This window comes from Ranitomeya imitator, chromosome 6, assembly GCF_032444005.1.
Source record: "Ranitomeya imitator isolate aRanImi1 chromosome 6, aRanImi1.pri, whole genome shotgun sequence".
NCBI classification, from domain to species: Eukaryota; Metazoa; Chordata; class Amphibia; order Anura; family Dendrobatidae; genus Ranitomeya; species Ranitomeya imitator.
The window spans coordinates 215,624,539-215,636,588 of NC_091287.1; the positions used below are offsets into that span (position 1 = coordinate 215,624,539).

Here is a 12,050-nt window from a genome sequence, read left to right on the forward strand (position 1 = left end):
AAGAGAAATTAATATTCACTGCACTCTACGCACATAGGCGTGGAGAGAAGTGACTATTCATTGATCTTTAATAGCGGGCACAGTGTTAGCTGCAGCTGCCCAGCGAATACCTGTGCCCGCTATTAAAGATAATGAATATTCACTGCTTTCACTGTTAATATACCTGTATATAATGGAGGTTTCTCTTACCAGCAAGTAGCAAACGGACAGCGCTTTGCTGCAGCTAGAATGACATTATTGCGTTTTATTTTTTATATAGTATGTGGACTTTGTCACCCAAAAAAGACAATACTGACAGGCTTTAATTTGTTCTTGTACTTTCTGTGGAAAAAAAATAAACAACCCAAAACCCTCTATATGCATTTGTGAAGAAAAACTACCTTGTAAATGAGCCCTTGCTGTGCACTAATTAGTGAGTGTCCATAGTGTAGCAGCTTGTGCTTTCAGTGTTGTTCTGTTATAAGCCTTAATCATACATTGTATACATACAACAGCCTTGGCCAGCTATCCTGTGTGGTCTGCAACATACCCATAAAGAGTGAATTGTTGTGGCAAGCACACCTCCTAGGAAAGCAGCATAAAGAGGTAAGACTGTCCACCACATACCTTGCTTTGTGTTTATCAGTAGCTAAGTTAATAGAATTTTTTCTTTTAATCTCCATGACATCGCATTGCACATGACAGGAAGCCATCTTTCAAACTTCTGGACAAGTGCAGTGCCCAGATGAAGGTGGCAGGCTTACACCCAGCTTCAGAGACGCAGTAACGCTATCGGAATGAGCGGCGTGCTTGCACCAGATTTGCATGAGTGGCCATGACGCCGATTGTGCATATTATGTTATCATGTCGACAGGGGCATGATAACATGGAAACAGGGCTGACTAGTCTGGGGAGACTAGTCAAAGCCCTCATTAGCATAGCAAACGGGGCAATATAAATGCTTTTTTCAAACCTAATTTTTACAGAAAAATGTTATACAGGGCTGGTTAGGCGGAGAATTTACTCATAAATCAGTGAATGATACTTGATCGGAGGGCATGGGAGACCTGACAGGTTCCCTATAAGAGAGCAACATAACACAGGGCAAGAAAGCCTGATTCTAGGGATGTGTCACTTACTGGGCTGCTTTGTGTTTTCACAGAATCCCTGTTTTGTCTGATCGAGATGTCTCCGATCTAAATCTTCTATTGTATGTATAACCTGCCAACAACCCGCATAGGCTGCTTGCAGTGTTCACAGTGCAGTGTGAGTAAGCTGCTACTCAGTGGTGGGAGTGGGGTTACACAGATTAGCCTGACTGCTCTGCATGTGAACTGTAGTCAGATATAAAAGCACTGCTTGCACTGAAACTACAGCATACAGCCTAGTAAGTGACACCTCACTGCAATCCGTCTCCTGCTGTCACGGGTGTGTCAGGTGTGACAGACAATCATCCTGGATCTGGCTGTAGAAGGTCATTGTGATTAGCCCTTCATCAAGGTGCTGGTGTTAACTCATTCTCCCTCTGTCTAGTTGTAAATACTAGCTGTCGGCTATTGTCTGTCACGGGGCAGTAATGGGAAAACAGGATATGAGGAACCTGGGCTCCAGACTTTCCTTACCTTGGGGTTACCCTTGAAGGTAGGGAGGCCTAAGACCTGTCCCTATCTCTTGTTAAGCCCTGAGCTAAACCCCCAACTCCCACATAAATAACATTTCCCACATGTCTACTTTATATCAGCACAATTTTGGAAACTTTTTTTAGTTATGAAGTTATAAGAGTTAAAGCTGACCAGCGATTTCTCATTTTTTTTTTTTTCAACAGAATTTACAAAACCATTTTTTTTTGGGGACCACCACCCATTTGAATTGAGTTTCGGGGGTCAATATAACAGAAAATACTTAAGTGACACCATTCTAAAAACTGCAGCCTTTAAGGTGCTCAAAATCACATTCAAGAAGTGTATTAACCCTTCAGGTGCTTCATGAGAATTAAAGCAATATGGAAGGAAAAAAATGAACATTTTACTCTTTTCACAAAAAATTTACTTTGGAACCAATTATTTTCACAAGGGTATCAGTTTGGGCAAACGGCAGGGCTCAGAAGGGTGGGAGCACCGTTTGACCTTTTGAATGCAAAATTGGCTGGAATCAATGGTGGCGACATGTGGAACAGTGGAAACTCTCTCCCCTCAAACCCCCCCCCCCCCCGAGTTTAATTCCAACCGTAACCACAACCCTAACTTTAGCCCCAACCCTAACGCTAATGGAAATATAGAATTAAATATGTATGTTTTATTTTATTATTTTTCTCTAAGGGGGGTGATAAAGGGGGGGTTTATTTACTTTTTTTTATTTTGATCACTGTGTGCAATCACATCAGAGGAGAGAGAAATTAAATGGGAAGTCAGACTTTTTTTTTTTTTTTTTGCAGTCGCTGTTATTCTGTTAATAGCAATCGCAACACTGGGGTCGGTAAAAACCGACCCGAATAATGTTCTCTGGGGTCTCCGCTAACCCCGGTAGCCGAGAACCCAGAGAAATTCTGACTCTGAGGGACACTATACACTTTTATTTCTCAGCACTGAGCCATAAGTACCCTTAACTGCCGGTGTTAAAAGGTGTATTAGCGGTCGTTAAGGGGTTAAATCCCAAAAATAATAAAATATTTAATTCATAAATACATATTTTTATGTAAAAAAAAAAAAAAATATATATATATATATATAAGTACACACATTTGCTATAGCTGCGTGCAGAACGACTCGTCCTATAAAACTGTGACATTAGTTAACCCCTTGAGTGAACACCATAAAACAGGCAATAAAACGTGATAATAAAGACAAATAATAAATATAGTATCTCTAAAAACGTCATCTTGTCCTGCAAAAAACAAGCCACCATACAGTTCCATCAGTGGAAATATAGAAAAGTTATAGCTCTCAGAATAAAGCGATGCAAAAATATTTTTTTTCTGTAAAATAGTTTTTATTGTGTAATAAGCGGCAAAACACAAAAAAGATATAAATCTTGTATTGCTGTAATCATACTGACCCTAAGAATAAAGATGTCTTATCACTTTTACCACATGTGAAACGGCATAAAAACCCCCCTAAAAAACAATTCTTAAATTGCTGGGTTTTGTTTATTCTGCTTCCCAAAAATGCTCTATGCTGAGCGCTAAAGGCCCCTTCACATTAAGCGACGCTGCAGCGATACGACAACGATCCGGATCGCTGCAGCGTCGCTGTTTGGTCGCTGGAGAGCTGTCACACAGACCGCTCTCCAGCGACCAACGATGCTGGTAACCAGGGTAAACATCGGGTAACTAAGCGCAGGGCCGCGCTTAGTAACCCGATGTTTACCCTGGTTACCATGCTAAAAGTAAAAAAAACCAAACACTAGATACTTACCTACAGCCGTCTGTCCTCCAGCGCTGCGCTCTGCTTCTCTGCTCTCCTCCTGTACTGTCTGGGAGCCGGAAAGCAGAGCGGTGACGTCACCGCTCTGCTTTCCGGCTCACAGACAGTACAGGAGGAGAGCAGAGCACAGCGCTGGAGGACAGACAGCTGAAGGTAAGTATCTAGTGTTTGTTTTTTTTTTACTTTTAGCATGGAATCCAGGGTAAACATCGGGTTACTAAGCGCGGCCCTGCGCTTAGTTACCCGATGTTTACCCTGGTTACCAGTGAAGACATCGCTGGATCGGTGTCACACACGCCGATCCAGCGATGTCAGCAGGAGTCCAGCGACGAAATAAAGTTCTGGACTTTATTCAGCGACCAACGATCTCCCAGCAGGGGCCTGATCGTTGGTCGCTGTCACACATAACGATTTCATTAACGATATCGTTGCTACGTCACAAATAGCAACGATATCGTTAACGATATCGTTATGTGTGAAGGTACCTTTACACTGGGGTTTTCAAGTAATTCTCTGAAATTCGTGATTCAGATGGAACAACTGACGGAAGATCACCTATAATGAGGCAGAAGGAGACACTGGACGTAGTCTGACCTATGATCTGGCAGTGTCCATGAAAGCGTCCATGAAAGCACGATCCGCCACAGTTATTGTGCACTTCTGGAAAGGACACTGATTAACAGGCCAGAAGAAATACAGAGTAACTCTCTTGCCCCTTTATATTGATTGAATACCTCGGTGGTTCTACGTTACTGTACAAAGTCTCTGGAAAAGCAAAATGACTAGTCTCACCCCTCCCCCCACACTCCCCAAAAGAAATTCAGCAAGTTCTGTACTCCCAAATCCAAATGCCCCCTCCCTTCTGAGCCCCACAGGGTTCCCAAACCGCATTTAGCATGCACACATGCACATATTTGGTGTTTCTGTAGTTTCTGTAGTGCTAGGTAAAAGCCCGCATGTCTTCAGAAGCACTAGCTGGGCATGATGTACTGGGCATTAAAATGTATGGCCACTACAGTTGCAGATTTGCAATTTTCTCTCAGCACCATCAACTTCTGCATGTTTCTGGAAATCATCCATGGAGTCAAAAAATCACTACACTTGTAGATAAATTCCCAAAATGGGTATAATTTAAAAAAAATGATGTCACTTGAGGGGGAGGATTCTGCTCTTCTACCACTTAGCAACTATATGGAGTCGGCAAACTAGTCTAGGAAAATCCTTGCTCCAGGAGGCAAATTGCTCTACACCGTGTGGCTAAGTGACTACAGCCACATCTGAGGTATTTCCACGTTTAGAAGAAATTGTGTGACAAATTTTGGTGACATCGTTACCCATTTTTGAAAATGTAAAATCTGGGGCTTAAACTTTTTTGTGGTAAAAATGTAATTATTTTTTCTTCATTTCCCAATGGTATAAAAATCTGTAACCCATCCTTAGTGCCAGTATGATCACCGCACCCTTAGATGAGTTCTGTGAGATATGGGAAAATGATACCGAATTAATATAATTTTGATATGTGATGGAGTTCCCTATCAGATACGTTTTGGCCCAAAAATACTTGCCCCATACTCAGCCCCGACCTTTGGCATTCCCCCCAGGCCAAAAGGAAAGTCAAACACTCTTCAAACAAAGCAGGAGGTTCTTGGCCTGGTGGGGAATCAGTCCTTCAACCTTATTATCCAGGGAAGGCACTTCCTTGCACACAGCAGACCAATGGCCTTTTTTTTTAAATTAGCTCAGTTAAATAGGCCTTTGAAACTTTCTCCAGGGAGGCCAAAAGGCATAGATCCTGTGTCCCCCAGCACCAAGTCCGGGAATTATCACTGGGGTGTGAACTTGTGTGCAGTTACCAGCCAACTAACTTCCTTTGTTGGACTAAAGCTGACAGGCAGACATATTGGCACCGCAGATACCAGGCTCAACCGCATAAGGCTCTGAGATATTGAATCTAAAAATGACCTATAATAAAAGAATGCAATATCTCTGAACCTAGCCGAGCACATAATTGAAATCTACATTCCTTTCCACACAAGTCCATACCATGCAGCCACCTCTAGAACGCTGTGTTATTGAATTATAAAGCATACCTACCAGAAATTAAATACAGTAGCTCTATTTGGTCTCCCTGGCCAGATATAATCCAGCAGAACCTAGTGGCGCTGCCGCCGTCCCATTTAGAGCTTTGGGTGGAAAGTTATGGGCATCCACAGGTCTGGACGGAAAACCATGCACTCGGATATGGGAGCAGAGAGGCTTCACAGCCCAGGGGTTGGCGCAGTATGTGGGAGGGAGCAGCCTAGGGGATAATAGGCAGCTCCTCATTTTGGACTCAGTTTTTACTACTGGCAGGAGGCCCGTTAGCAGACGTGGCCAGAGAATTATGTACCAAAGATTTGGACTTGTGATTCATCAGCGCCTCCCTATGGTCACATGCTACATCACATGGTAATTGTCATTTATCTGTACCCTACCCTTGTACTACACTCCTGACTGTATGCTTGTATATTTGTCCTTGTGTGTATGTGTATATATATATATATATATATATATATATATATATATATATAGTGTTCTGCACCGTTCATTCTTGCCCCATAGCTGTGCCTTGTAGTGCTCTGCACCGTTCATTCTTGCCCCATAGCTGTGCCATATAGTGCTCTGCACCGTTAATTCTTGCCCCATAGCTGTGCCATATAGTGCTCTGCACCGTTCATTATTGCCCCATAGCTGTGCCATATAGTGCTCTGCACCGTTCATTGCCCCATAGCTGTGCCATATAGTGCTCTGCACCGTTCATTATTGCCCCATAGCTGTGCCATATAGTGCTCTGCACCGTTCATTCTTGCCCCATAGCTGTGCCATATAGTGCTCGGCACCGTTCATTCTTGCCCCATAGCTGTGCCATATAGTGCTCTGCACCGTTCATTATTGCCCCATAGCTGTGCCATATAGTGCTCGGCACCGTTCATTCTTGCCCCATAGCTGTGCCATATAGTGCTCGGCACCGTTCATTCTTGCCCCATAGCTGTGCCATATAGTGCTCGGCACCGTTCATTCTTGCCCCATAGCTGTGCCATATAGTGCTCTGCACCGTTCATTCTTGCCCCATAGCTGTGCCATATAGTGCTCTGCACCGTTCATTCTTGCCCCATAGCTGTGCCATGTAGTACTCTGCACCGTTCATTCTTGCCCCATAGCTGTGCCATATAGTGCTCTGCACCGTTCATTCTTGCCCCATAGCTGTGCCATGTAGTGCTCTGCACCGTTCATTATTGCCCCATAGCTGTGCCATGTAGTGCTCTGCACCGTTCATTCTTGCCCCATAGCTGTGCCATGTAGTGCTCTGCACCGTTCATTCTTGCCCCATAGCTGTGCCATGTAGTGCTCTGCACCGTTCATTCTTGCCCCATAGATGCTCCGTATAAAGCTGTGCCATTGCTGCTGCTGCAATAATAAAAAAAAAATGCCATACTCACCTCTCTTGCTTGCAGCTCCCGGCGTCTCGTCCCGGCGTCTCTCTGCACTGACTGATCAGGCAGAGGGCGGCGCGCACAATATATGCGTCATCGCGCCCTCTGACCTGAACAGTCAGTGCAAGAGGACCCGAAGGCAGAGCGGCGCCCGGCGTGTGGAACGCGTACAGGTGAATATAAAATACTCACCTAGTCCCGGCGCTCCTGACGCTGCCCCTGCCTGTCACACTGTCTTCAGGTGCCGCAGCTCTTCCTGTCAACGGTCACTGGCACCGCTCAGAGGAATGAATATGTGGCTCCACCCCTATGGGAGTGGAGTCCATATTCATTTCTCTAATGAGCGGTCCCACGTGACCGCTGAACAGGGGAAGAGCTGCGGCACCCGAAGACCGTGGGACAGGCAGGGGCAGCATCAGGAGCGCCGGGACTAGGTGAGTATGCCTCAGCGCCCTCTCCCCCTCACCCGCCGACCCTGCCGCCCACCGTGACTCGAGTGTAAGCCGAGAGGGGCACTTTCAGCCCAATAATTTGGGCTGAAAATCTCGGCTTATACTCGAGTATATACGGTGTGTGTGTGTGTGTGTGTATATATATATATATATATATATATATATATATATATATATATATATATATATATATATATATATATAATATTCCTGTATCTTTCTAGTGCGCCTTTCGATGATTAAACATAAAATTAGTCTTGGGCTGCTCTTTTATGTCGATTCACAAAACCCCACGTCCGCATGCTCGGTTGGTTATTATACGCAGGGTTAGTTTCTGACGCAATATAAGCCTGTTGTTGGATGAGGCTTATATCTAACGAGGAACTGGTGGCAACATACCGTTATATGTTGGTGAGGAACTCTGCCAGTAGCGGCTGGGAGAAAGCCCCCAAGGAATCAGGATAAGTGGGAGGATAGAAGGGAGAAAACCAAAGGGATTTTGTTCAACAGACGCCCCCAATGACAACAAGAAGCCATCCCAATGAGGGTTTTCCCCCAGGTGGGGGGAAGGTTATCTCTCTTGCTCCTGGCCTGGGAAAAAATATCCAACAGCTCTTGGATTTTAGACCTAATAAAATCAGGTCTAAAATTTCAGTTGCACTCCTCTCCCCAACCAAATTTCGTATTGACACCTCAGAGATCTTCAAACGAAGAGCAACTTGCCTTAGAGCAGGAGGTTCTTGGCCTGATGGGGAAATCAGTCCTTCAAGAGGTCCCTTACTGGGAAAAAGGTGAAGGATTCTTCTCCTCTCTGTTCCTATATTAAAAAAAAAACCAGATGGAACTTTCAAGACAATCATAAATCTAAAGAAACTGAACCAGTTATTGAAGTTCAAGCCTTCAAAATGGAAACAATAAAAACATTGGTAAAAATGCTGTTTCCAGACTGTTTCATGACTGTTCTGGACCTAAAGGACGCCTACTATCAAGTCCTCATCCACAGAGACTATCAGAAATTCCTCGGGGTTGCAGTCCCAATAAAAGGGGTAGTAAAGCACTATCAGTTCACACGCTCCCATTCGGTCTAGCCATAGCTCCACGGGTGTTCACCAAGATAGTGGCAGAGGTAATGGCACACTTGAGGGAAAAAGATATCCTTATTGTTCTATGCCTGGACGATTTTCTAGTAATAGGCAACTCCCTCCAACATTGCAAGAACCAACTAGAGAAAGTCATGGATTCCTTGACGAACTTAGGCTGGCTTTTGAATCTAAAGAAATCCAAAACTGTGCCGAACCAAGTGCAGTAATATCTGGGTATCATACTAGATTCAAAGAAACTGGAGTGTCGCCTCCCGTCAGAGAAAGTTCAAAAGATCATAGGTCTGATATCTCGGTAAGGGACCTCCCCTCTTCGGCTTTGCAGAAAGCAATGTCCCTTCTAGGTTCCATGACTGCCTGTATCCCGGCCATTCAGTGGGCTCAAACACATACTAGGGATTTGCAATGGGAAATCTTATCAGCTGAAAACTCTCTAAAAGGGCATTTAGAAGGTCAGCTAACCTTGTCATCAGAATCAACACTTTCTTTAGAATGGTGGATGAGGATAGACGTATTCCGTATTCTGACCACAGATGCAAGCCCCAGGAGTTGGGGGGGCTCACTTGAACTATCAGATGGCTCAAGTGGTCTGGTCAGAGGACCTAAATTCAGTATCCTCAAACGTAAAGTAACTATTTGCAGTAAAATTTGTCCTTTTAGAATTCTTGAACACTCTTCAGGGGTACAACGTAAGAGTATTTTCAGACAAGTGGGTAGTGGTAGCATACGTAAATCACCAGGGCGGAACCCGGTCCTGCCTGCTCATGGAAGTGACATAGAACTCATTTTTCAGTTAGCTGAGGGCAACTTGGGATCTCTATCTACACTCCACATAAGAGGGACAGAAAATCGCAGAATGGACTTCCTGAGTGGGAACTGAATCAGTCAGTGTTCGATCAGATTGCAGAAAGGTGGGGACATCCTTCCATAGATCTATTTGCCAACAGTATGAACAGGAAAGTAGAAGCATTCTGCTCAATAGGCCACAAAGGGAACCCCATAGCGTTAGATGCCTTCATGATTCCATGCGACCAGCCTTTGCTTTTCCTCCTATTGCCCTGATTCTGACGGTTCTGTGGAAGATCTTGGAAGCCAGAGCAAAAGTGATCTTAATAGCCCCCTTCTGGCCAAAGAGGACATGGTTTTCTTAGCTGAGGATTATGTCCATCTCTGACCTGTGGGTGCTTCTGGAGTTTCCAAACCTTCTTTCCCAGGAGGGACTGGTTCTTCATCCTCGGGTAGCAAACTTGCACATGACAGCCTGGAATTTGAGAGGGCTCTCCTGAGGGATGAAGGGTTTCCCCCAAATTTAATCTCCACGTTGCTAAAAATTGGGAAACCTGTAACCACCAACCTTTATGGGAAAACATGGTGAAAGTTCTTTTCACCTTCAGGTTCCAGGTTAGAAGGAGGGGTTCCACTAACAGCCATCTTAGAATTTCTGCAGAAGGGCTTGGAACAGAGCCTAGCTACAAGCACTTTGAAGGTTCAAGTCACAGCATTAGGGGCCTTATACAATTGTAACCTAGCTAGGAATCTGTTGATATCTAGATTCATCAAGGCATCCTCTTGGTCTAGACCCTTCCCCACTCGGAATCCTTCTTCTTGGGATTTAAACTTAGTCCTTACAGTCCTAACCAAACCTTTCAAACCTCTGGCAGATGCTTCACTGAGAATCTTGTTCCTTAAGTCATCACTTCTAATAGCCTTCACATCAGCTCATAGAGTCGGAGACATCCAAGCATTATCTGCTGGGCCTCCTTTCACACAAATCTTGGAGGATAGAGTTATTCTTAAAACCGACCCAGTCTACCTACCAAAAGTGGTATCGCAATTCTATTGATCTCAGGAGATCTCCCTCCCTTCTTTCTGCCCAAACCCCAAGAACAAGGGAGAAAGGGTCTTGCATATACTAGATGTCAGAATGGGCCTAATCCATACCTAGCGGCCACACAAGAGTGTAGGAATGCTAGGTCTCTCTGTGTGCTTTCAGGGACCACGAAAAGGGCAAAAAGCTTCTAAGGGCACGTTGGCAAGATGGACGCCATCACTCTGTCATACTCCTCACGTGGAGAAGCCGCCCCCAGAAAAACTGAAGGCTCATTTGATGAGGGCAGTGGCAGTCTCCTGGGTGGAAAGAGTCGTGCCTCAATAGATCAGATATGTAGAGTTGTTACGCTGTGTGCCTCCTTTACATTCTTCAGTCACTATCGACTGGACCTAGCTTCTTCTTCAGACCTTACTTTTGGTAGAAAGGTTCTGGAAGCAGTGGTCCCTCTTTAATGATATATTTCTCTGCAATTCTCTCCGTGGTGCTGTCATGGGGGGAAGGAGAAAGATGTAATTACTTACCGGTAACCCGGATTTCTCAGAGTCCATAATGGCACCTATACATTCCCTCCCTTCACGTGTGGTTGTGCACACTTTTGTTTTTCATTATTTATATGTAGTCACATGGTGTTCCTGTTTAGCTTCATAGTAATGTTTGAATATTGTGTTATTAACCTGGAGGTCCTCTTGTGCTCTGTTAACAACTGATGTGGAAGGGAGGTACTGCCCTTTTTATCTGGAGGTTTCTTGTTCTTGAAGAGCAGATCCTCTCTCTCTGTGGTGCTGTCATGGGCTTTGAGAAATTCCATTACCGGTAAGTAACTACATATTTTAATGATAAAAATGTAATTATTCTTTTGTCACCTCTCAATGGTTTGACATTCTGTGAGGCCCATGTGGTGTCAACATGCTCACTGCACCCTTGAATGAATTCATTTGTGCAGGCTGTAGTTTGTAAAATGGGGTCACTTATGGGGGTTCTGCTGTTCTGGCATCTCAGGGGTCCTGAAAATGTAACATGGCACCCTCAAACCATTCCAGCAAAATCTGAACTCCAATATGGCGCTTCTTCCCTTTTGAGCTTTGCACTGTGCCTCAAAAGTAGTGTTCAACCACATACAGTTGTGCTCCAGAGTTTACTTACCCCTGCAGATTTTTTGCTTTCTTGGCCTTTCTTCAGAGAATATGAATAACATCAACATTTTTTCTCCACTCATCGTTAGTGGTTGGGTGAAGCCATTTATTGTCAAACTACTGTGTTTTCTCTTTCTAAATCATGACAACCCAAAACATCCAAATGACCCTGATCAATAGTTCACATACCCAATTTCTTAAAACCTTGTATTGCCCCCTCTAACATCAATGACAGCTTGAAGTCTTTTGTGGTAGTTGTGGATGAGGTGCTTTATTTTATCAGGTGGTAGAGCTGACCACTCTACTTGGCAAAAAGCCTTCAGTTCCTGTAAATTCCTGGACAGTCTAGCATGAACTGTGCGCGTGAGATCTCCCCAGAGTGGCTCAATGATATGGAAGTTAGGAGACTGAGATGGCCACTCCAGAACCTTCTTTTATTTGCTTAGCCAAGGACAGGTGGACTTGGCCTTGTATTTTGGATCATTGTCATGTTGGAACGTCCAAGTATGTCCCATGCGCAGCTTCCAGGCTGATGAGTGCAAATTTGCCTCCAGTATTTGCTGATAACGTGCTGCATTCATCTTTCTGTCAACTTTGAACAAGTTTCCTGTGCCTTTGTAGCTCACACATTCCCAAATCATCAGCGATCCATCTCCGTGC

General features: G+C 44.4%; 1 protein-coding gene across 2 annotated transcripts in view; it reads left to right on the forward strand.

The window, feature by feature from the left end:
* ZNF830 (zinc finger protein 830) overlaps nucleotides 1–12,050 on the forward strand; it is a 216,267-nt gene that overhangs the window by 13,398 nt on the left and 190,819 nt on the right. For both annotated transcript variants that reach the window (XM_069730476.1, XM_069730477.1), the window contains exon 2: nucleotides 486–585. In XM_069730476.1, the coding sequence (XP_069586577.1) occupies nucleotides 486–585 (100 nt within the window). The remainder of the gene's footprint in view (nucleotides 1–485; nucleotides 586–12,050) is intronic.